Genomic DNA, 25,884 nt, shown 5'->3' on the forward strand with positions numbered 1-25,884 from the left:
ACATTATCATATTATAGATTATACCATCTATCCTACATGTACATTATCAAATTATATATTATACCATCTATCCTTCATGAACATCATATTATAGATTATACCATCTATCCTACATGAACATTATCATATTATAGATTATACCATCTATCCTTCATGAACATTATCATATTATACCATCTATCCTTCATGTACATTATCATATCATAAATTATACCATCCATGCAGCATGTACATTATCATATTATATATTATACCATCTATCCTACATGTACATTATCAAATACATTATACCATCTATCCTAGATGTGCATTATCTTATTATATATTTTGTGTGTTCCATTTGCTGAATAAGACGCCCTTTACATTCACCTACATTTGCTCGCACACAGCTCGATATTATACTCTAACACACTCTATGTGATTTATACATTCTACGGTACTGGGGGCTGGCAGAAAAGTGTAGGAGGGCAGTACTGTTACACCCATTTGGCAAGACGCCCGAAACATAGCCCTACAGGTGCCTTCTGAGGACCTCAGTGAGACCAGCGCCGCCCCGGCCTGAGACCGGGTCTAAGGCTCAAATTAAACGATGTTTACGTGTTTGACTTCAGCCTGTGACTCAGAGACGGAACAGAGAAGTTTCCACAGGTCCTGCTCTCTCCCTCTCTCCATCAACTCTGATCTCATAGTTGGCATTCAAGCAGTCAGCATAGCAACATGTACACCCTCCCGTCCTCAACACACACAAACGCACACACTTCGGGAAAAGTCCCATTTCACATGCCATGGCCAACATAATGCATACTTGGTTATTTCATGGCAGACTGCATGTTTTGTGTGTGCATGCTATGTATATGCACAAGTGATGTGTGTGCATGTTGAGCGTGTATGCATGTTGTGTGTGTTTGTGTATTTTGTTTGTGCATGTTGTGTGTCTACATGTTGTGTGTGTCTGCTTTTTATGTTGGTGTGTATTTTGTTTGTATATTTTGTGTGTGCATGTTGTGTGTGCATGTTTTCTGTGTGAATGTTATATTTGTGCATGTTGCGTGTGTACATGTTGTCTGTGCATATTATGTGTGCGTACATGTTATGAGTGCATATGTGTTTGTGTGTACATGTTATGTGTGTGTGTGTGTGTGAGTGTATGTTCTGTGTGCGTGGTATGTCTCCTTCACTGGGATAGGAAAGGGGCTAACTCAAACTGTGCCAGTTCTCTGCTAACTCAAACTGTGTTAGCTCTAGGTTGGTGAGTCAGGATACTTACTTCTTTTTGGCCTCTTCATACTGCCAGTTGAGCTTCACTTTGTCCACCAACGGAGACGAATCTGGGGAACCGTACTGGAAGAGAAGAGGAGATTAAATGACAGGGCAATGTCAGGCGTTTAGCTTGATACCCACGATCGCCAATATTCACTGCACTTTATACAGCTGCATGGGTTGGGTCATGTATGTATATGTATTGAGTTACATATCGGCTTCTACTTTTCTGTTATAATGTTTGGTTTGCGTCGACCGTAAGAAAATGCCCCCTGCACTGGTTGAGTAGTCATGTAACTCTTGAATTTAATTTGACCATTTTAATGGTCAAAGCACTGTAAGAGTTTAAAGACACAAACACACCGTAATGCCAAACACACACTAGAGATGAAGTGGTGACGCTAACTACACAGTAGGAGTTTAAGTACACAAGGTCGATTTAAAACTGGCATCAGAGAGATTGATGGAGTGGAGGTTAAATCACATCAACCGTGTCGACTTTTGGAAGGTTTTATAATAGTAAAATGTTGTCCTATGCTAGTCCCTGCTGCTATAAAATAATAAAGCAGTCACCAAGATTCATTTATAATTTATTCAAAAATTCCAGCACCCTCTTAAACTTTATTTGGCACAGTAAAATTCATGTTAACAGACTCAAATAACATCTTGAATTATCCTCAAACATTTCTTCATGCTTCTCATTCCACCCTGTCGCGACTTGCAGGAGAACGCAAAAAATGTCTCGAGCTAGCAATCCATCAAGTGCCATCAAGCGTCACCTAGCAACCCAGTGACTTGTTGATCAGCTGTTTTCATGGCGTTGGGCGACATTCATTTTGAGGTCTGCAACTATGCAATACTGCTCAGGTATTTATCCTCATGATGCTTTGGAAAAGCTTTAGTTATGGATATTAAATAAAAATGGATAAGTCTGACAGGTATTAGGTTATAGATGGTTAAAGTTAGGGTATGTGGGCAAGTTGGCATACAACGGTTAGAGCTAGGAATAAGGTTAGCTTTGGTGTGGTTGAAGTCTGGATGAGGACCAGGCTGAGGGCATCGCAGCAACGAGCCCAGCAGAAGTCCCTCTAGCCGGGCCTGCAGTTGGGCCGTTGGCCCCCTGGGGGTTGGAGGGCAGCCTACCTCTCCCAGGTATTCCGTCTGGCAGCCCGTCTCGCAGAACTGCAGCTGATTGGCCAAGTCGCCCGCAGCGCTCACCGACTCATCCCCTAGCGATGTGTTGCTATGGAAGTTCAGCGTCAGTTTAGCCAGGCTCTGATTGGTTGAGAGGAACACAGGAAAAGGGAGAGAGTTCATTACTAATCAGGAATTATAGTTGACATAGTAAACAGACAAATAGTCGACATTACAGCATCATCGCTCTGCAGGTGAAATACAGTCCCTGAAATTTGTGTTTGAGGAGCCTACCTGGAGGAAGCCTACAGGTTTGGGAGGAGCCTACAGGTATGGGAGGAGCCTACAGGTATGGGAGGAGCCTACCTGGATGAGGTCCTGCCTCTCCTTCTCGCCCGTGCTGATAGCCTTCTTGATGCTGCGCAGCTCGTTAAAGATGGCCTGCGCCTCGTCCAGCTTGTAGTTGGTCTGACTGCTGGACATCTTCCTGTCGATCCTGGCAAACACAAGAAATAAACCATGCTTAATCATTAAGCAGACACTTTTACCCCAACCAATCAAACCAGGTGAGCATCACACACACACACACACACACACACACACACACACACACACACACACTGGGATTCAGACCCTAAACCGATTATCTGTAGATTGATGTCAAAACATGAAGGGCATTTATGTTTTTAATAATCAAAAAATATCCCTTCAAAATAACCCTCATAACCCTCATAACATTTACAAAATATTCAACAAATCAAAATAATATTATTTTTGCAAATATACACTGCATCCTAAAAAGTGATTTCAGTGTGTGTGTGCGCGCTCGTGTACGTGAATGTATGAGTGTATGTGTGTAGTCTAGTAAGGGAACAGTGAGTGAATGAAATGAGTTTACATTTTCATTCAGAAGGAGGTACAGTATGCGAAGCTTCATCTCACTGGACATTAAGACACTCACCACCTCCTAATTATAGTCTGTGCATCAACCCCCCCCTCTTCTGACACTTCATTATAATAACTCAAGTTAGAGATGACCTCGCTCCTTCCTTACCAGAAACAGGGCCGCGTCTCGAAGGGGAAATGTTTTCATTGGGAAACGCATCAGTATCAAGTCATGGTCGGGCGATTTCAATAAATTAAGTCATATGCTTATAGCAGGAGGGCCACTAACTTCATGATTTCTGAAATCAGTGTTTCCATGAACGGCATCAGGAAACATTAAGTTAAGTTATGTTGACAGTTAGGCCAGGGTAAATATTTATCTTAATCTGTTCTCACGTGAGTCTCATTTTTCCTTTTTTAAAGGCCCAGTTTCAAAGGCCAAAATAGTTGGGAAGTGAAACGTGAGCTAGCCTCCAGCGTAGCCAGCCATAGCCCAGTGCTAGGTCTCCTTGGCTAACAGAAATGCTCCAGAAAGTGAGGACTACAAATAAACAAACTAGCTTGTGCTTTTTTACCTCACCCGCCAACACAGGGAACTATAATAGCAAACTACATTATCATAGCTTGCTATAATAGCTTACACCGCAAAAAGACGACACCCCAGGACTAATAAAGTACCAACTACCATCCATTCACCTAATAGGACTCCAAATTCACCCAACTTAAGGAGTGTTTTAAGTCTATAGGGGTGCAAGAGGCTCCAGGGGCCCCCGGATTTGAAGGTGTGTGCATATGTGAGGAGGAGGAGGAGGTGGAGGAGGAGGAGGAAGAAGAGGAGGTGGAGGAGGAGGAGGAGGAAGAAGAGGAGGAGGAGGAAGAAGAGGAGGTGGTGGAGGAGGATGAGGAGGACTGGGTGCTGCTAAGGGCCTGCATGCCTTGGACCTAGCCTTGGCATGTGGTTCTGGCCCCACCACAGCCCTCTCCCTCTTCAACAGCAGGTACTGTTCTGCTGCCCAGGGGCCTGGCCGCCCCTAAACAAGCAGTGCTTTGTCCCCCTGTGGCCCCCTTCTGCTGGCAGGCCCTGGGCTCTGCTCAGTGGCTCCAGTGCCTCTGGCTGTTTGTGTATATTTCCCACTTTAAAGATACGTACATACATACATACATACATAACATACATACATATTTTTAGATTCCTACACGCATAATTTATATCCACAGATGCGTATGCATCCATATATTAGATCAAAGAAACATATTCATACATAAAGCCATATAAATAAGCCTACATACATAGCATGTATGTATGTATGTATGTATGTATGTATGTATGTATGTATGTATGTATGTATGTATGTATGTATGTATGTATGTATGTATGTATGTATGTATGTATGTATGTATGTATGTATGCATGTATATAGAATGCATTGGCGTCAGCAATAGGGCTGATGGGAGCGGGGGGGGGGGGGGTGGGTTTCTTTGGACTCCCTGTGGGGCGGTGCGGAGGGGAAACGAGCGGCCATATTGGCAACATCAGCTGAGGAAACAATAGAAACTACTTGAACAATAGAAACTTCTAGTTCGAAGTTATTCAAACTATAGAAACTATTCGAAAAGAACAGCTGCTTCGGCTCCCTGCCGCTGGGTGAACCACAACAAACATCCAGGACTAGGTGTAAACACACACACACACACACAGTCACAGTCAAGGATCAATCTGGGTTTTCTGCAAGCTGTGTGTTGTGCTGGCTATTCTGGGAGCGGAGGGCTGTGTATTATCTAGCAGATAAGAGCCAGTGGCCAGGACTCAGGAAGAGCAGAGGAATGCACCCCCTCCTTCTCCTCCCCCCTCCCTCTCCATACAGCTACTTCCTGTCCGGGCCACGGCTCTGGGCATCCTCTTCCTGGGGTGGAGTCCCCACATTTCCGCTGAAGAAATTCTCTGCTCTCCTCGAAATCCTTTTGCTCTCCTCTCTCCAAACGCTCTCCTCTCTTCTCCTCGCTCCCCTCCGCTCCAAATACTCTCTTCTCTCCTCTCCTCTCTTCATATGCTCACCTCCTCCTCAAACCCTCTCCCCCGGTCCTCTCCTAAACCGAGATCCTCTCCTCTCCTCAAACCCCGTCTTCTCCTAACTCTCCCTCTTCATAGTCTCCTCTCATCTCCTCAAACACTCGTCTCCTCAAATCCTCGTCTCCTCAAACACTACCCTTTCTGTATCTTCAGAGACACATAGCTACTGTGAAACCGGTGGTGTAGTTCTGTTTATTTATAGAAACGTAGCCCTACAATTTTTATAAATAAAGTTTTCATAAGTTATGTTTATTTTATTTACTGATTTGCTGTACGGCTGTAAAGATTACACCTTCGTTATAAGATCCATTACATGATTAAATTATATTAAACTGAAGCCCAGAGCCCAACATAAGTTGGGAAATGTTTCTGGTAAGAGTCACTCCTAGTTATGTTCTTGTTTTTATCACCCTCCATAAAAAACCTACTAATATAACATGACTCAGGTTCTATATCCAGTTTTAAGGGCTATCCAAGTACTTCGGTACGACTCCAATTTTCATTTTTAACTGAATACTAATGTTTGTGCTGCTTGATTATGGCCTGTCTACTACGGTTTGTGTGAGTTCCTTCGGGCCGAGACACATTCGTTTCACAGGTAAATAGCCGGAATAAACCCTGGTTGTAAAACGAGGGCAAGGTGTTGAACCGACCGGCAGGTATAAGCTTAGTGGAGTGAGGATGAGGAGGAGGAGGGAAAGAGAGATGAAGACAGGCAGAGAGAGAGGGCGTGTGTGGGTGTGTGACTGTGAGAGTGTGTGTTGGTGTCCATGGGTGGGAACCTGCGGGGGTGAGGTCAGTGTACTGGGGAGGAAGAAGAGGAAGGGTGGGCTCCACAGGGTCACTCACTCTCTCGCTCACTCACTACAACACATATGACTTACTCCTGCAGGGTCTCCACGCCCATCTGGTTGTAGTGGAGCTCCTGCTTCATCTGGGCTAGTTCCTGCTTTAGCCTGCAGAGCTGGAGAGAGAGACGTAGAGACAGAGACGGACAGAGAGAGAGAGACAGAGACAGACAGACAGAGAGAGAGAGAGAGGGGGACAGAGACAGACAGATAGAGAGAGAGGGACAGAGACAGACAGAGAGAGAGGGACAGAGACAGACAGAGAGAGAGAGAGGGACAGAGACAGACAGAGAGAGAGAGGGATAGAGACAGACAGAGAGAGAGGGACAGAGACAGACAGAGAGAGAGAGAGGGACAGAGACAGAGAGAGAGAGAGGGACAGAGATAGACAGAGAGAGAGAGACAGAGACAGAAAGAGAGAGAGAGACAGAGACAGACAGAGAGACAGAGACAGACAGAGAGAGAGAGAGAGAGAGGGACAGAGACAGACAGAGAGAGAGAGAGACAGACAGAGAGAGAGAGAGCGGGACAGAGACAGACAGAGAAAGAGAGAGAGAGACAGAGACAGACAGAAAGAGAGAGAGAGAGGGACAGACAGAGAGACAGAGACAGACAGAAAGAGAGAGAGAGAGAGAGAGGGACAGACAGAGAGAGAGAGACAGACAGAGAGAGGGACAGAGACAGAGAGAAATAGAGGGACAGAGACAGAGAGAGACAGACAGAGAGAGAGAGAGACAGACAGACAGACAGACAGACAGACAGACAGACAGACAGACAGACAGACAGACAGACAGACAGACAGAAGAGAGAAAGAGAGAAAGAGAGAAAGAGCGAGAGAGAGAGCAAAATTGGTTAGGGAGAGAGAGATGTTGGAGAGAGAGAGAGAGAGAGAGAGAGAGAGAGAGAGAGAGAGAGAGAGAGAGAGAGAGAGAGAGAGAGAGAGAGAGAGAGAGGTGAAGGAGAGAGAGAGCAATGTCAGCACGGAGCACACAATGGCCGTCTCTCCTCACCCGGCAGCACAAACCGCCGCCTCATGACTATTCACCCCAGGGGGAAACACTGGGTGTTTCTGGGGCTAAACATAGACCCCGTTCTGGGTCTAGACCTTCACAATGGTTCTGGGTCTCCACCAGAACAAGAACCTACAAAGTCGCTCTGGTCTAGACCTACACAACCTTCTGGGTCTAGACCTACACAACATTCTGGGTCTAGAGCTACACAACCTTCTGGGTCTAGACCTACACAACCTGTTGGGTCTAGACCTACACAACCTTCTGGGTCTAGACCTACACAACGTTCTGGGTCTAGACCTAGACAACCTTCTGGGTCTAGACCTACACAACCTTCTGGGTCTAGACCTACACAACATTCTGGGTCTAGAGCTACACAACCTTCTGGGTCTAGACCTACACAACCTGTTGGGTCTAGACCTACACAACCTTCTGGGTCTAGACCTACACAACGTTCTGGGTCTAGACCTAGACAACCTTCTGGGTCTAGACCTACACAACCTTCTGGGTCTAGACCTACACAACATTCTGGGTCTAGACCTACACAACCTTCTGGGTCTAGACCTACACAACCTTCTGGGTCTAGACCTACACAACCTTTTGGGTCTAGACCTACACAACGTTCTGGGTCTAGACCTACACAACATTCTGGGTCTAGACCTACACAACGTTCTGGGTCTAGACCTACACAACCTTCTGGGTCTAGAGCTACACAACCTTCTGGGTCTAGACCTACACAACCTTCTGGGTCTAGACCTACACAACGTTCTGGGTCTAGACCTACACAACCTTCTGGGTCTAGACCTACACAACCTTCTGGGTCTAGACCTACACAACCTTCTGGGTCTAGACCTACACAACCCTCTGGGTCTAGACCTACACAACCTTCTGGGTCTAGACCTACACAACCTTCTGGGTCTAGACCTACACAACGTTCTGGGTCTAGACCTACACAACCTTCTGGGTCTAGACCTACACAACCTTCTGGGTCTAGACCTACACAACATTCTGGGTCTAGACCTACACAATAGCTTGAGGTCTCAAGCAGAAGCCATTGATGCCTTCTAGTTATACAAGGAGGTTTTAGTTTCATCATCCTCATAATTCTTTAAGTAACCTTTGGTGTTTCATAGCTTGTGTCCTGGGGAAAACAGAACAGACATTTTACGTGCGAGGGCAGCCCCCCCTCCACCCCGAAACAACATGGTGGCTAGTTGTTGACCTAGCCTCTTCGTGACCCCACAGCGTCGCTACGACGACGATGATGATTCCATCCTCGTCGTCAGGGGGCCCCCACACCACGGTCAGCGTATCCTGTGTAGGCACCACACCCTAGCTGCCCCCCCCCCCCCCCCCCCCCCCCCCCCCCCCCCCCCCCCCCACGTCCTCTGGCGGAGTGCAGTCAGAGGCCCCGCACACTGTCTCTGATGCCCAGATCCATTGTTCAGGGTGAAGGAGGACTCACCCGCTCCCGCCTGCAGGCTATCTCCACCTTGATCTGGTCGGGGTCGTACTTCACATTAGAGGACGAGCCAGAGAGAGCTGCACAGAGACAGAGAGGCTATCAGTTAAACTGCTACTATACTTTGGTGGGTGCGTGTGTGTGCGTGCGCGCATGCGTGCGTGCGTGTGTGTGCGTTCAACAACATTTGGTCAAAAGAAAGAAGGAAGTGGAGTCAGATGTGTAGAGACCACCTGTGTATAGGCTGTTTGGCAGACGGTTAGGGAGGGTCAGAGGTCAGCCGGGCGGGGCTGGTTAGTAGGGTGGGATTGATGTGGGGCGTAGGTGATGCTGGACCGGGAGAATGGGGGTGGGGGGTGTTAACCATTGAAGGTGAGTGAAATGAGACGAGAGAGAGAGAGGTCTTTTGAAGTGAGTGTTACAGCTCTGAAACCCGACCAGTCCTGTTGGAGGTGTGTGTTTCTGAGATAAAGACACCTGTGTGGAGTCTTGCACTCGCGCAAGCGCACACACACACACACACACACACACACACACACACACACACACACACACACACACACACACACACACACACACACACACACACACACACACACACACACACACACCAACTTTCATCTGTTGGGCTTTGAGCTGTTGGGAGTTATGTACAGGCGAGATGGAAACAGCCCAACATGCTATAGCTAACAAGACCATGTGTTTATGCGTGTCTGTGCTTGTTTGTGTGTACACACATTCGAGTGTGTGCATAATGAGATTGTGTGTACAGTGTGAGTGTTGTGTGGACAAAATCTGCGCGTGTACAACACACGCAGATGTACAGAGTGTGGCTTTGAGGGTGCATGTACTGTACAGCATGATTGACGATAACGAAACGGCTTGCATTACCGCTGGCGAGGGAGTGTCCGTCCTCCTCCTCCTCCTCCTCCTCTTCCTCCTCCTGCACCTCCTCCTCCTGGTTCATCTCCCGGAGGAGCAGCATCTCCTGCTGGGCCAGCTCCAGCCGCTGCTGCTTCACCTGGTACATCTCCTTCTTGGCCTGCAGCGCCTCCTCCGCCACCACCAGGTACTCCTTCAGCATCCGCTCCTGCTCCTGCCGCCATTGCGTGCGAGGGTTCTCTATCTGGGTGGTCTCTTGGCGGCGGGAAAAACACGCAACAACAACGAGGGGAGAGACAGACACAATGGCCGTTGATTAGCGAGGAGGAGGTAAGCGGGGGAGAAGGTCCGGACCGGGGCGTGGGTCGAGAATACGATTTATTTTTGCCCTCTTTGGTTTGTGATAGTGAGATAGACAGGAAGGTACGGGAGGTAGAGGGGAAGACATGCAGCAAAGGACCACAGGCAGGAATCGAAACCCGGGTCGCTGCGATCAGGACTGAGCCTCAAAAGGTCACCAGGGCGCCCCATAGGTTCTTGGTGGTGTGATTGGCGATGCAATGATTGGTTATATATTGATAGGGATCTTTTTTTTTTATCATTATTGTGTGTTTATGGGTTTCTTGGTGCTCTCGTCATTGCAGTGGTTTGTATGTTAAAAGAAACATTCATGCTTTTCAAAACCACAAACTCACCAAAAATCGAACTTGTTTTCAATTCGAAACAATTGAAAGAAAAACGTCCACATTTGATCCCATATTGCTCCAGGAGCCCTGGACCTGAAACCCTCCCCAGAGAAGGTGATTCCAGCTGGGGAGGAGGTCAGAGCCGAGGAGGGGTGGGAGCATGTTGGAGGACACACGGGAACAGGAAGTGTGGAGCCCCAGCCCTTCCCACTTCCTCTTTAGAAGAACATGTTTCCCATAGTCATGAATAAACTGTGCTACTCCCAACGTAATCACATTCATCAGAGCTAACTATGCTAACACTCCCTTAAAACAACAAGAACCTCAGTAGCGTGCCAATAGTGTTTTTTTTATTAATTATTGCCCATGGTATTTCACACAGTTTTGATTCATGTTCAGTATTGGTTTGCCATTTAGCAGACCCATTAGTCGAAAGAGATTTAAAGTGACTTCAGATACAGGAGTGGGTAGGGGCTGGACAGGGCAGTCGAGATTTAAGGAGCAGGTAGCCATTAGGCACGTTCTTGGTCAAGCATGCCTACAGATTGGGTCTGTGGACATTGGGGTATCGAACCCAGCAATTTTAAGCTAGGGAGTCGAGCGCTCACCAACCACACAATCCTACCCCTGTTACACAACAACCATTGTCACCTAAACCAGCATGAGCTACAGCACCCACAGGTGCTAACCGCGTGCTCCCATTACGCACGACTCGGGTGGATGCTAACGACACAGTTGTGTGTGTGTGTGTGTGGGACTTCTAAGTACAGTCCACTCCGTGACGAGAGCGCAGGGAGATGATGAGGTCAGCGTGCTGGAGGGGAAGGAGAGCGGAGATGATTCAGAAGCTGCTGGGTTCAGCGCTGACACACCGTTAAGGAACGCGGGCTGGGACCAAACTGTCTGGTCAGCCTCACTGGGCGTCTCGTGTCTGGGTCGCCGACGCGATTCAGTATTACCTTGGTAGAATTCTTGTTTAATGATGAGAGGTTCGGTGTAGCGGTGCTGAGCAATAGAAATCAATTGTGGAAGTATGGTATAGGCATAGCAACTGTGTGATGCCTGCTAGACTCAAAATACTAGGTCTTTATTTACATTGCTTTCATTTCTTATTTCTCTATATATTTGCGTCTATCCTTACTGATTAAATGTTTGCTTGAATATCCTATTTATTGTATATTCAATGTATATTTGTTGAGATACAGTTATGAAAAGAGCTGTATGGTGTTTGCTCAGTCATAGTAGGCAGCTGAGGACATAGGAGAAGAGGGAGATGAATTGAAGGAGATAGGGTGGAGGTGATGGGGGAAGACATAGTGAATAGGGGAGGAGTCAGGTGAGGAGAGATGGAAGAGGACATAGGAGATGAGTTAGGAGAGGAAATAGGAGAGGATGGGAGAAAGGGGAGGCGTCAGGAGAGGAGATGAGACGGCAAAGGAGATAGGAAAGGAGATGGGAGAAGAACAAAGTGGAGGAGATAGAGGAGGAGATAGGAGAGGAGATAGGAGAGGAGATGGGAGAGGACATGGGAGAGGACATGGGAATGGCATGAGAGGGTGGAACTCACTGTTGATGTGGTCGATGTAGTACAGGCCCACCTGCTGGTCGTACACCACCTCCCAGCCCAGAGGAAGCTCATCGCCCACGCAGTCTGCAAACGTCAGCGGCTTGGTGATCCTGCAGAGACACGAAAACATCACACCATCATTATGACAGCCCCAAGACATCATCATAACCATGTAGAGCGTCTTCCAGATAACACACCGCTACCTGCATCTCATTGTAAAGAAATATCTGGAAATACTAGATTATGTAGGGAAACCATTTTACGTCTGTGCATTCAGCACCTATTGTCCTCTTAGTCTAGCATTCCTGAAAGGAGGGAACCCTCTTTCTGGTTCCTTCTGAAGGTTTCTTCCCTCTGAGCTTGGGAAGTTTTTCCTTTAAGTCCTTTAGTGCTTAGGGTTAGGGTGTGTGTTCACTGTGTCCTGTGAAGCCCTTTGAGAATAACTGTGATGAAGGGTTTTGCAAGTAAAAACTAGACAACTCTTGACACCTACACATAAACGTATTCCATAAAAATAAACACATACTCCAACCCTCGCTAATATAGTAGTGATAAGGATGAATAGTGCAAAGTCAAAATGGTAATGTTCTGGTCGGCAGAATGTCCAAACTCTCCCTCAGAAAACAAATCTCACTGGTGTGAGTGTGGAGATGAAAAAAAAAATGCTGGCATCTCAAAAATCCTGAGAATTTCTTGAAAAACCACAAAGCGTGAAGACAGTATTTTGTCGTACACTGCGCAGTGCTTTAAGTGGGAATACAGCTGCTCTCTCAAAAAGGTCTTCAGGTGGAAATACAGACAAATGACAATTCTAAGTATTGACCGCCGTCATTGGAACACTTTGAAACACTAAAAGAGCGTATTATTGAATTTGTTCATTCTGGTCTTTCTTACCAGATGTAGTAAGGTACAGCTCTCTATTTTAAGTTAAGGGATATTTTCTTTGAAGAGGCATATCAGCTTGACTTATTAAGTAAATTAGATATTTAATGGGTGGGAAGTTACATATCCAGTGACATACCCAGTCTGTCAAATTGAGTTACTTCGTGAATTATAATTGTAGTTCACACCGAAACACCCTATTAAAGGCTGACAGATGGTTGTGCTTATCGCCGAGTGTGAATCGCTAAGTGGTACATAACAAATGTCATGTCATGTTGTTTAAAATGTATTTTGATTTAATGGCCACTCATTTATCTCGTACCGAGTTAACTGCTTCACTTGGGCCAAGTGTGACATCGCAGGGTAAACAGATTAAGGCAATCTTTCCAACTTCACAAATCATCCCTTTCCCCCAGTCCACTAAACTTGTCATGCGTAATGATAAAAGCCACAGCAACACAGGGCTGACATGTCGCTTTTTTAAATGATTGCCCAAAACACTAGTGTCCCGTGATGGAGCAACATGGCTTCCATATTTTTTACGTTTTTCGTTGACAGCTCGTGGATTGTTACCAACGACTACTATAACTCAACTGAAAACAAAATGGCCACGGGCGGTGACCCCTCCTGCCACAGAATGGCCACAATGCAGACAGTGCTTATCCTGGCTAGGTATGCACACAATGAGCAGCGAAGGCATTCTTCTTCACAGCATTCCAGAGGAAGAACACAGACAAAGTGTCTTTCCTGCTTGCCTCCATTTTACGTTGGAGCCCACTTCCAGACATAGATATGATATATATATATATGAACATTAAGCACAAACCCCATCTCCAGTCTTTTAACCGTTGGGCATCAACTGGCTTTTTTCAAAAACAGATGATTGATTATTTTAAGTTATTTAACACAATATTATGGAGTGGGCGACATCTGGAATATTTCTATACTTAAAAACACTTTCAGTCGGATCTCTCCCTATCCAATCACAACATACTATACTTTAGGCCACTAAAGAAATCAATTCAACCGTTTTTTTTAAGGATTATTATTATTATTAGATCAAACATTGTCATGGGATTTAAGGAATTCCTGAAGTAATACGTGTAGATTAATCAGGCCTAAGGACTTCAACCCAACATTTACTGATATTTTATGGAATGTGTTGTTTTTGCTTGGTTAGTCATAAATCACTAAAACAGATTGTAGGACATAGGTTTAGTGCACATGTGTCAGATAAGACACGTGCACGTCTCGTTCTTGGATGGATGTTCAGTGGCGTCTGCGCCGAACCGCAGCCGAGAGATTTGAAGAATCTGCTCCCACAGCTGCTGGTATGAGGAGGAGGACGATCACCCACCAAATGTCCGGCTGATGACTGTAAACACAACGTTGAATAACCGCTTCAAAATGACCCCTCCCGCCTCTTCAATACCCCCATGATGCATTGCATTCCTTGAGAGCCCCAAACACACCAAACTCATAACTAAACCTTCCTTCGTCTGATGACCAATATAACCTTTTCTCATGCAACGTGGGAATGAAAATTCCATCCATTTGCCTGCGTCACTAGAATCAACCCTTGGTTGAAAAATATTATTTGGGATATTGAGCTGGTTTCAATACTCCTTCTGGGATAATTGAGCTGTGTTAAATACTCCTTTTAGGATATTCAGCTGTGTTCAATAATCCTTCTGGGGTATTGAGTGGTGTTCAATACTCCTTCTGGGACACAGGTTTCTGAGGATAACAGTGCCATTAGAGGCAGAACAGAACGAAAGCAATGCAGAGAAAGGATGTAATCTACACTGAGAACATGCGTGTGCTTGCCTGTGGTTTGTCAGTGTATTCTGATGAAGATATGAACATAATGTCAATCAGGGGGCTTTCTTGTTTGTTTTGTTGTTCCTCAAAGGGCGATGCGTACAGACGGCGTGCGTCCGACAGGCTCGTGCGTTAACCACATGACTTGAACCCGGACAGCGAGTAAACACGGCGGCCTGCACGCAGGACTCAACTGTCGGAATTACTGAAAAGAAAAACTTTAAACAAATGTTGACACACAGCGACAAGTCATCCCCCCCCCCCCCCCCCTTAAACAAGTGCAAATAGACATTCCTGTGTTTACACTTGAGTTTGTGTCAATAATGGGTTTAACAATTTTAACTTTACTCTCGTAAAATAACAAAACAATGAATCCAATTGAGATCAGTAGAGGGAACAGGAGTACAACTGTACAAACACTGAAGGGACCGGTCTCCTCCGCTAGAAACAAGCCAATAAGGGTCTGACTTGGCCGCTTTTTGATGTGGGTTAATGCAGCAGCCATTTTGAACAACACCGCCACAAGAGGGTTCTTTCTTGGGTAAGAAAGTACAGGATTTGTGTGTTATGGAGGACCACTATTAGTAGTAACACGGCTCTGGAGAGGGAGTGAATGTTTTCTTCGTTACGTTGTCTTGTGACAGCAACCAAGGGGTGGGGGGGGTTTAGCAAAGTGGTGGCTCAGCCGGCTGTAGGCCCGACTTCGCAGGGCGGGGGAGGCGGTGCTGGGGACACCGCAGGTGACCCTACATGACACACATACTTGACATACACACCCTCCCTGAACACCACAAGAGAACTATTTGAGTATAGGACCGTATACGTACTGGGTGCACACATGGGCTGTACGGTTTGACAAAATGTTCACTTTGTGTAAAAATGTATAAATACGTTACAACACATTTTAACTTGTCCATCAAGCAGAACAGGAGTGCTTGGAGGAGGCCCAGAGAGCAGGAAGCGGTTTCCAAGGACCAGCAGTCAGATGGAGCAGGGATGACTCAATGTGGCTATGGCCAACGCTTAGACGGGGTGTCAGAGAACATGTCAATACACAGATATCAACCACCTCAGACACGCAAAGCAACTCTTTGCTCTGCTTTTCTGTTGAAAACACAAACACTGCAATGGAGAATGTAGACGAATCAAAGACAAATTTGATTGATCCAAAACCTATACCATCAGCTAATAGAAACTAAGCAGTATTGAAGTAGTCCTCATTCAATACTTTGTCTTTGAGTTCTGCCCTTGGCTCTATGAGAGCGTTTGATAAATTAATTCAGACGAAAGGGCCCTTATCAATCGTTCAGACCAGAGGAAAGCCTGGGAGGCTGAAATAGAAAAGAAAAAAGATGGAGAACTATTTGAAACCCTCACAGCTGCGCTCAACAAGGGTGGCCGGGAATTACTTCAGGGCCCGGGGAGTGTGTGAGAACTTCCCCAGCGGAATATATTTAGTTGTAAAAGACATTTGCTAATTCTATAATAATCCGGACTGTCTTTGGTTGTCCCCTGGAGGGCATTTCTGCCCGGCGACGGGGTTGCAACGAGCCGGTATGTGAAACAGGAGTCTGGGCCTGTGAACCCGGGTCCGGTCACATCTCTTAACAAAGACCCACGCCGCATTCCCATCGCAAATTAAGATGCGTAAAAACAAGCGCCTCTCCATCCCTGCATTCTCATCGCACGCTAAAAATAATATTCCCTGGTGGACGGTACGCTCCAGTAACAGCGTGGCTCTCTGACGCTCTGCGTGTGGACCGGAGGTTCACCTCCACAGCTTTATTATGATCTGCACGTCAATACAGAAAATGGAGACATTGGGGTTTCTGAAAAAGCAACTCCTGCTGCGACTAGACTTGTACGTCGACTTTTATGTGATAAACCATCAGAATGGATTTGAATCACTTCATCAGCAAACTAATGTTGTTTTAATAAGGCAGCTGTATTGAGGTTACAACTGGTGGATCCCTGTAAACAGTCCTACATAACCATAAACCTTGAATCAACCGTTCCTGCTTGTGTGTTTTGGAACAATTGCTACCTGACGGGACAACCTTGAACAACCCAGAAAGGTCTCCAGAAAGACAGCTTCACATATCTATACATATCTCCATCACTGGGAAATAATGATGCATTCAACGTCATTTTATTCTCAATAAAACCAGACTTAATCCTCCAATCATTAAAACAATTGACTACGATTCCTGAATGTTCTTTAACAATATTCCAAGGTCTGGAGAGTCTAGACGAAGTTCAAGCGCTGGGGTGACGGGACCAAGCGATGACGACCGGGAAGTGGAGGGACGGGGCTGACGGCGACACCGGCCATGTCAGAGATGAAGCAACAACAAAGAATTCCTCATTCCTCGGCCGCCTCCTCTAAGCTCTCACGCGCCGCACGAAGGAGCATGCTTCCAATCCCAACCCTCCCCTCTTTCCCAGCTTTGCCTCTCTACTCCCCCCCCCCCCCCCCCCCCCCCCCCCCAACCCTCCCTCTCTCCCAGCCCTCCCTCTCTCCCAGCCCTCTCCCCCCCCACACTTTCCCCAGCCCTCCCAGCTCTCCCCACTCTGCCAGTCCTCCCCCCCCCTCCCAGCTCTCTCCCAGCCCTCCCCTCTCTCCCAGCGACCGGGGGCGAGTTTTAGAGGGGTTAAGGTGGGTAGGGGGGCGGGACAGCCTTAAAGGCTAAAAAGGCCACAAGTGTCGGGTCTAAAAATTCCGTTCTGAGTTAAAAAGGAAACGTGAAAACAACTTTGGGAGGAATGTCATTTATGCGCCGTGTGTCTGGGAGTGGTGCTGGGTTTCAGGGTACTGACCAGCTGGCCCGTGGCTGGCTCACGGCACGCAGACACTCACCCGTCCCACCATGTCCAGAATCCCATGGAAATAGGGCTGCTATTAGAAGCTAGAGCCATGGTGGGCCATCCCCATCCCGCCACACATATAGCCCGGGGAGGGGCCCTCCATACTGGGCCCCCCACCCTAGGGAGTGGCCCCATTGTGAAACGGTTGAAACAGCCAGACGTTGAGTCTTTCCATGTAGGGGGAGATGAAATAACGCTGCCTCAACACTGAATACTGTATGCCTCATTTTGGTACATTACACAATATGTGCTTTTTTTTAAAGGGGTGAAACGCAGCTAGTGCAAACTCCATCGAACACACGCACGCACACAGGCCATGTCAACTCGGTGAGTCTTGAGCATATCCTGCTACGGTAGCATTCTTGACATAATGCACATGACAAAAGATCATTATATGGACAATGAGCTGGCTGTTTCAGTTTGGTTTTGTATGTCAACTTCTGAAATGTTTTACACAGCGGTGTTAGCCGAGGAAATGTGTGAAAATCCCTGGTGACAAACATTTGAGAGAAACTGTGAGCAGTTGGGGAACTCTGATAGCCGCCAGCATAATCTATTGCCAGCACGATTATTATTGGCGCGACTCAAACTGCTGAGGAAAATTAGTATGATTTGTAGCATTCAAACTTCATAACAAAGAGCGGGCCGATAAACATGAGTGCTAAACATGAGCACTAAACATTGTTCTGTTAGGAACGAGCAGCCGAATTCAAAAGAAACAAACAAGTGCATTGTCCGCCGGCGAAAACACGCCGGCAGAAAACACACACAGAAGAATGACACCGGGGCTACACAATAGCGGGATTTCCATACGTCCCCGAACCAAAAGAGCCGCCATCATAATAAAACATGGGTGGTGGAAGTGGTGGAGGGGGGGAGAGTAGACCCCCTCTCAATGCTGGAAACACCGCTCCAGAATAATTGAATTTGATGTGCTTTGTGAGCGAGTATAAAGAGCCCCCCATCACCCAGCTGCAGGGTGGCTGGGACTGTTGCATAACAGAGCTAATGAGAGAGAGATATAGAGATGATTGATCGATCAATCGACACACACACACACACACACACACACACACACACACACACACACACACACACACACACACACACACACACACACACACAGACAGAGACAGAGACACACACATGGGAACAGGGTCTGTTATACTGGTGCTCTGTCGGGGATCACTAGCAGAAGGGCCGCTTTGGTGGGCAGTAGAACGGTTCCGGGGCCGCTAGCAGAAGAGCCAGCCAGGGGCCCATAGCAGAGTCGTCCGGGGGTCAACGGCAGCAGAGCCGCTAGGGGGCCTCTAAAAGCAGAGCCACTCTTGGACTTGGCGTAGGCATGCATGGTGTGACACTCATTCCATGCTGACAAAACTCTTCACAAAACAGTTATAGCTTAGCAGCAGGACTGCCAGTCATCCCCCCGACCCCCGACCCCTGCTCAGAGAAACACGCCGCAGCACTGCATATGTCGATGCAGTGCTCTTGCTTCTATTTATCTGACCTTTATTATTGGAATACAAGTGAATCTCTTTGAGGCTGGCCAAGTATTTTCCAAGAGTGACTCTCTTGCTTACAATACGGGTCTGTTTAGAAACACGTCGAGTGTGAAAGTACTCAAAGTATTGAAAAACAAGTGGGGTTCTGGTCTGTGTCATCGTGTTATTAATATAATAGGTTGAGTTATGTGTTGTAATAAGGTCTACATTTCCCATCACACAGCTATTGCTTGAGCATTGTGGTGGTCTACACGTTTGCTTGGAATTGGTGCGTTATGGATGCATCAACGTTGTGGCTGTGCGACAGCTGTAGTTCTGTAATTGTGGCTTTTATGGTCTGTAAGCCGTAAATTATTCTGTTAGACTTGGCGGGGAGTCAAAAATAGAAGTATTCAGAGATGTAATCATCGCACATAAAAAAAACATGATTTAATGCTGATCTCACATTTACTCTTGTTGGAGATGCTATCACATTAAATATCAAACTCTTGATGATATGCAGCTATATACTTGGGTCTCCCTTTCAAGATGCAGCAGAAGAAAGAAATCAACTTCTTTGCTGTGTTCATCCTCCCCCCCTTCTCAAATATTTCTAAATTCTAATTGATATAAAGACCAGAATCCGGAGAGATGTTTGGGATGAGGGATGCTGGCCAGGTTTCCCAGGTGAATGTTCAGCGCTTTCACACGACCACCACACATTTCACTACAAGACGCCAATCAGCCAACCCCGCTCTACTGGGCCAATAAGGTCCTACTTGGCCAATAAGGTCCTACTGAGCCAACCCTGCTCCTACTGGGCCAACCCTGCTCCTACTGGGCCAACCCTGCTCCTACTGGGCCAATAAGGTCCTACTGGGCCAATTAAGTCCTACTGGGCCAACCCCACTCCTACTGGGCCAACCCTGCTCAAACTATAATATACTAATTTACCAGACACCTTTATCCAAAGCCACTTAGATTGTAGTTCAGATATATTTCCTTAAGGAGCGGGTAGGGGGTAGAGCATCTTGCACAAGGATGCCTATATGGAGATTGGGGATGAAACACAGTACCTTCTGTCATTGAGTCAACACCCTATCCCAGACTATCATGCCCCTGCCTCTAGCCAATGAGGTATTTTATGAGTTGTTATTCCACTGCATTGTATATGGAGGGTTGACCCAAGTCCTTCTGGCCTAGATGGCAGCGACACATGTCCCAGTGGACTCCCTAATAGTCTGTACTGCAAGTTCTGTTGGAGGCAGACCATTGTGCAGTTTGATTGTTTTCTTTTTCCTTTGTTCTCTAATCTGCAACATTTACAAGGAAACAACAAAAACCGCCTATGGTTTTTCTCTGGCTCATTCATATTCATGTCTAGTCAGATCAACAGATGGTTCATTCTCTTTCTTCTTGTTTCATGTTCCTGCTTGGGTTAGTGGATAATCATTCCTTATTGTTCATTTCACTATCATATGGTGATGGTCCAAAAAACCTCTAAAGCGTGTGTAGCGGGTTTGATGACGACCACGTCGTCCGTCCACCTCATCACGGCCGTTTGTCAATTTCTTGTCATTTAAGCTAAAACGCGGCCCTCAGAGCGGTGCTATGTTTATCAGCGAACCTGAAGCCAACCCTGGTTTAAGGACACCCTAGACAATGTTAATATTGATGTAGTATCACATGCTGGGAGAATCTGGAGAAAACACGGGAGTCTGAACTCTGGAGACGACCCAACGCCAGATCCCACTACTGTAGGAAGAAGCAGAAACGCTACGACAGAATTTAAATGGTTTTAATGTTGACGTGTGTACTAGTTTGGGGATCAAGGCTCAACATTGAGAGTAACCTAGGCCTTTGAATTTCCTTGAATAACTTGTCAAAGTCCTGAATCCTTTGTGCGTTAAATGAATGATCACTCCAACCTAGTTTAGTTTAGTTTCTTAAAAAAAACAACAACTTAAAAACACACACACTCAATCATAACTTTTTTTTTATATTTTCCCCAATATTTCTTCCCTTGCTTAGTGGTCTTTGTTCAAATGTCGATGAGAACAACGTTTTCCTCCGAATTGTCACAATGTGGGCGTTTCCTGAGCCACACAATGGGGTTCTAGTGCAGGCTGTAATCTTGCATGTAATCTGCAGCAGTCTGCTGAGCGCGGAGGACCTGAAACACATCCCTACAGCTTCCCCAGCGGCACACACAGCATTCCTTACATACTTCCTCTAAGATCCCTGGGAGTTGGAGTTCTATGTGTGCTCCATGTTAAACACTGGCTATATTTATGCAATATTTAGCATAAGGAATGCCATGGGAAATAAAATAAAAAGTAGATGATAATGGATAATAAAAAAACATGCCCCTTGAATTTCACAGGGCGGACAATATGTTGAACGCATAGAAATATACAGTATATTTTAATTGAATATTGACATGTTATGAAATGGACTATGGCATAATGGAGGTATGTGGTCCAATTATTTGGAAGTTACCAGACGACATTTATTAAACAAATAACTTTTCGAGAAAGATAAAAGCGTGGATCTAAGACCGTAGGTTTTTTTAACACAATCATGAAATAGATTAAAAGGCCTGTGTGTTTATCCTGATTCTGTGACATCTTATCTCACTGAGTGTGCGAGCTGATGTCTTTCTCAACGCTTCCAACCTCCATAACATAGGTGCCAGACATGCTGTCGACTACAACTTTGTGTATTGTCATTTCAATTGAAATGCGAGGTGTGTAACAACACGTCCCAAATGTAAGGAACATAAGTGAGGTAGAAAAACGTAGTAATCACAGATGTTTACATCCTGTGTTTACATGGAAATGTATTTGCGGTGTGGATGCAAAATGATTTCAATTCCTGCGCACCGATTGAGCGTTTATGGCTTCGATTTCCATCAAAAAGTTGTGGCAACATTGTATCAGCCTATGCATCAAACTTGGGAGAACCCATTTCACCCTGGTTCGGGGGAAAATACCATCAGTTGTTCTCGACGTCCACCCCTGCGCCCTCTCCGATCCTCAGTGGAAGGAAGCCGAGGGGCTTGTTCCCTTTCACTGTCACACGGATGAAACAGCAAGGCTCACAAACAACCCTCTTACCTATCTCTGGGGTCTATCCACGAGGTCTGCCGAGTGTTGTGATCGATAAAGAACACCCGGCCGTCGTAATCCCGGGCTTCCTCCCAGCCAGCGGGCAGCGGCAGCTCAGCGCTTTCCCTGCCTTTACCGCTGCTTACCCACGGCATAGCGTTGGGACCCCCTGCCCTTTTCCCAAAAGTTGAGCTTCACAGCATTACAAGCTCTTCGTGTGCGCGTATAGCCACAAAAAACAAGTTAATCCACAAAGTTTCGCAGCCGAAACGACCGCCTTTGCGACGCATCCACTTTCCCGAGGAAGAAAAAAACTATCGCTCCACTCTTTTTACGCTCCTCGGTCGTCCATGTTCGCCTCTTCGACCATATTTCATTCCGTCGAGTCCATATTCGGGCATAGCTCATTTGCATAAATTGTGCGAGAACGTACGAACGGACGTATTTCTCCGTCCAATGGGAGGCTCATGTCGCCGCCACTCCGAAAAGATCGATATGATCAACTATCGAAAGTGCATTATGTATTTAGAAAAAAAAATCAGTTTTCCTTAGTTGATTGTTGTAGATATAAAAACCACAACAATTTATAGGATTAATAACGATCGTACATTCTTGTGTAAACCTAAGTGGCGTTCTTAAGTAGTCCCATAATGACATAAAGTAAACATCATAAAGTGCAGGCTCCAATGCTAAATTGGTTTTTGGCGTGTGTTTCTCGCAATGATACAATAGCGCCATCGCGTGTCCTCAGAAGGCAGTGCTCTGAATGGACAAGTTTAGGATTCGAGTGAAACTTCACAATTGAGGCCCCTTTGTACATGACAGGAACCTGAACTTGTGTAAATGTATGACTTTATCGTTAAATTAATGTTATCATTGTAAGGACATAATGTTGCAGAGTTTTCTTTTTTACAATTCAGCATTTGTTGATGATGGTAAGTTTGTATCTATGTGAATAATACTAAACTGTAGTTGGTGTGTTTGAACAGCCAAGTAGACACCATATTACAGTTAATAGCCAGCAAGTCAGTTGACTGAGAGAGAGAGAGAGAGAGAGAGAGAGAGTGTGTGTGTGTGTGTGTGTGTGTGTGTGTGTGTATGTGTGTGCTTGCATGTGTGTGTGTGTGTGTGTGTGTGTGTGTGTATGTGTGTGCACATGCAAGGGTGTGTGTGTTAATTTCTGTGTTTTTGTGTGCATCATTTTGTTTGTATTGTGTGTTTTGTACAATTTGTGTCGCGTACAACTGAGCTTCCTGCTATCAGTCTCACTATCCAGTCACTTCCTGCTATCAGTCCCTAGTATTCAGAAACTTCCTGCTATCAGTCCCTAGTATTCAGAAACTTCCTGCTATCAGTCCCTAGTATTCAGACACTTCCTGCTGTCAGTCTCTAGTATTCAGTCCCTTCCTGCTATCAGTCTCTAGTATTCAGACATTTCCTGCTATCAGCCTCTAGTATTCAGTCACTTCCTGCTATTAGTCTCTAGTATTTGGACACTTCCTGCTATCAGTCTCTAGCAATCAGACAGGGCCTCAAATATACAAAGAGAGGGACTATAATAGTCTATAATGAACATCAGACTAAACACATTTTATTGTATTTTGGTCAGTTTCTTTAGTACTTAAAACCCAATGACCATTATCGAAATCCATTTAAAATTATTTTATACAATAACAGTCAACCCAATGTTTATAGAAGAATAATAATATTTACATTTTTTAATCTTTCAACTGACGAAAGATACGGAACGTGAAACGTCGAATCTTAATGATCGTAATTATAATTCCACGTGTGACATCATTTCATACGCTGATGACATTAATGTGTTGCTGCCCCCATGCAAGCCAAGGGAGCTCCTCTATAACAGTTATTACGGTTATGACCGTTATTACAGGCTCTCAGGGCTTTAGACCACACCTGAGCCTGGGAGTCTAGGGTGAGGCCGCCTCTGTCTCATCCTGCGAGGCCACAGGGTCTGACGAGAGAACATCCCAACGGAACCTGAGGGAGGCCGTGTGTTGGGAAGAAATTATTGTTAAAAAGCTCTTTTAACTTTTGCTTTGGGTGAGGATTTTGAACACCCCCCCCTCGCCCTCTCCATCAAGTCATTGGAAGTGTGGTGGTGATGTCATCACAGGCTGGTTCCTCCCCCTCCTTCCCTCCCGAAGGCCACTGGCAGCAATAGGAGAGCACAGATTGGGCAGGGCCCGAAAGGTCCCCTCTCCCCCCGACACACATGATGATGTGTGGATGAGCTCGAGAGACGGAGACCCGGAACCCTAACCCGGAGAGACCTGGAGAGACCCTGAGAGACCAGGGGAGACTATCAGAGACCACTAGAGACCCAGAGAGATCAGGAGAGACCAAAGGAGACTACCAGAGAACCAGAAAGACCTGGAGAGACTAGAGGAGACTACCAGAGACTACCAGAGACCACCAGAGACCACTAGAGACCTGGAGCAATGTTATGAGACCAGGAGTGACCAGGAGAGAATACAGAGACCACCAGAGACCAGGAGAGACCCGGCGAGATCAGGAATGACCAGGAGAGACAAGGAGCGAATAGGAGGGACCAGACCAATCAGCAGGTGTTCCCAGCAAGTTTATTCAAGCGGAAACCCGCCTGACATAATCCTCTCCAACCTGACATAACAACCGAGTCGGAGAAGGGAGGAACTCTCTCTCCCTCCCATCCCCCTCCCCTCTCTCCCTCTCTTCCTCTCTCTCTCCCTCCCTCCCTCTCCATCCCTGCCCTCTCTCTCTCTCTCTCTCGCTCTCTCTCTTCCACTCTCACTGGTCGGCCAAGGGCCAGCCACAGTCCCGAGCAGCAGCGATCACTCCCTGGACCATGGAGGCGTGCGGCCGTTCCTCTGAGCTGCTGGCGGTGTGCTTGTGGCTGGGCGGCTGGCTGTGCGCGCTGGCCTCCACCATCCTGCCCCACTGGCTGAGCATGTCCACGGAGCTGCTGGCCATCGAGAGCTACCAGCTGGGCCTGTGGGAGACCTGCGTGGTGCAGGACATCGGGGGCATGGAGTGCCGCTCCTACGACAGCCTGCTGGGACTGTCCCACGACCTGAAGCTGGGCCGTATCCTCATGTGCGCGTCGCTGGCCACGGGGATGCTGGGACTCCTGGTGACCATCCCGGGGATGCAGATGGTCAACAGCTGCAGGGACGGGGACGGCGGGGGCAGCGACGGGGCAGGGCGAGCCAAGAGGACCCTGTTGATGCTGGGCGGCGCGCTGGGGGTGCTCTCCGGGATCCTGTGTTTGATCCCTGTGTCGTACGTGGCGCACCTGGCCGTGCTGCGCTTCTTCGACGAGGCCCTGCCGGACGTGGTGCCGCGCTGGGAGTTCGGAGACGCCCTGTTCTGCGGCTGGGCGGCGGGCTTCCTGCTGTGCGCGGCCGGGGTCCTGCTGCTGGTCACCGCCTCCCTGGGGTCGGCCAGCCGGCGCCGGCCCAGGCTGCAGTACCGGTACGAGGCCCGGGGGGGGGAGCTGACCACTGCGAAACGATCAGAGTACGTGTGACCCGGTACGAGAAGCAGACCCGGACTGCTGGACTGATGTGCAGTGAGGGGACGGAAACCTCCAGAACCTTCCAGAACCTTCCAGAACCTTCCGGAACCTCTACACCTGGACCATGTCGTCCGTTTTAAACCACCAGTTACTATGACCATGATAGCACAGTACTGGTGCTAGAGACCCAGTGGAACAACTGGCGCTGACACAATACCACTGAGAAGTATGTAGCGTCGGTCGGTTCGGAGCCGTACGAAAATAATGACATGTTGATAATCTATTGTCCTCTGATCCTTGAAATGGAGCTATTCTGATATGATACCATGTTGATGACCGGTATTGGATTATTATTATGATTAACCTGATCAGCGTCCATACTGTCGTGTTGTTATGCAATCAA

General features: G+C 46.9%; 2 protein-coding genes across 2 annotated transcripts in view; one reads left to right on the plus strand and one right to left on the minus strand.

Moving 5' to 3' along the window:
* wwc3 (WWC family member 3) overlaps window positions 1-22,330 on the minus strand; it is a 32,995-nt gene extending 10,665 nt beyond the window's left edge. The window contains exons 1-8 of the mRNA XM_079739330.1: window positions 21,974-22,330; window positions 11,806-11,915; window positions 9,562-9,807; window positions 8,674-8,750; window positions 6,235-6,314; window positions 2,761-2,890; window positions 2,404-2,535; window positions 1,268-1,341 (exon numbers count right to left, since the gene is read on the minus strand). Of these exons, the coding sequence (XP_079595456.1) occupies window positions 1,268-1,341; window positions 2,404-2,535; window positions 2,761-2,890; window positions 6,235-6,314; window positions 8,674-8,750; window positions 9,562-9,807; window positions 11,806-11,915; window positions 21,974-22,119 (995 nt within the window). The 5' untranslated portion in view covers window positions 22,120-22,330. The remainder of the gene's footprint in view (window positions 1-1,267; window positions 1,342-2,403; window positions 2,536-2,760; window positions 2,891-6,234; window positions 6,315-8,673; window positions 8,751-9,561; window positions 9,808-11,805; window positions 11,916-21,973) is intronic.
* A 2,482-nt stretch (window positions 22,331-24,812) lies between these two features.
* cldn33b (claudin 33b) lies at window positions 24,813-25,493 on the plus strand (the record flags this gene model as incomplete). Its single annotated transcript, XM_079739503.1, has 1 exon — window positions 24,813-25,493. The coding sequence occupies one exon, from the start codon at window positions 24,813-24,815 to the stop codon at window positions 25,491-25,493; it is 681 nt and encodes a 226-aa protein (XP_079595629.1).
* Window positions 25,494-25,884: the final 391 nt, after the last annotated feature.

The sequence above is a fragment of the Pollachius pollachius genome, assembly GCF_949987615.1.
Source record: "Pollachius pollachius genome assembly, chromosome: 7".
Classification (NCBI taxonomy): domain Eukaryota; kingdom Metazoa; phylum Chordata; class Actinopteri; order Gadiformes; family Gadidae; genus Pollachius; species Pollachius pollachius.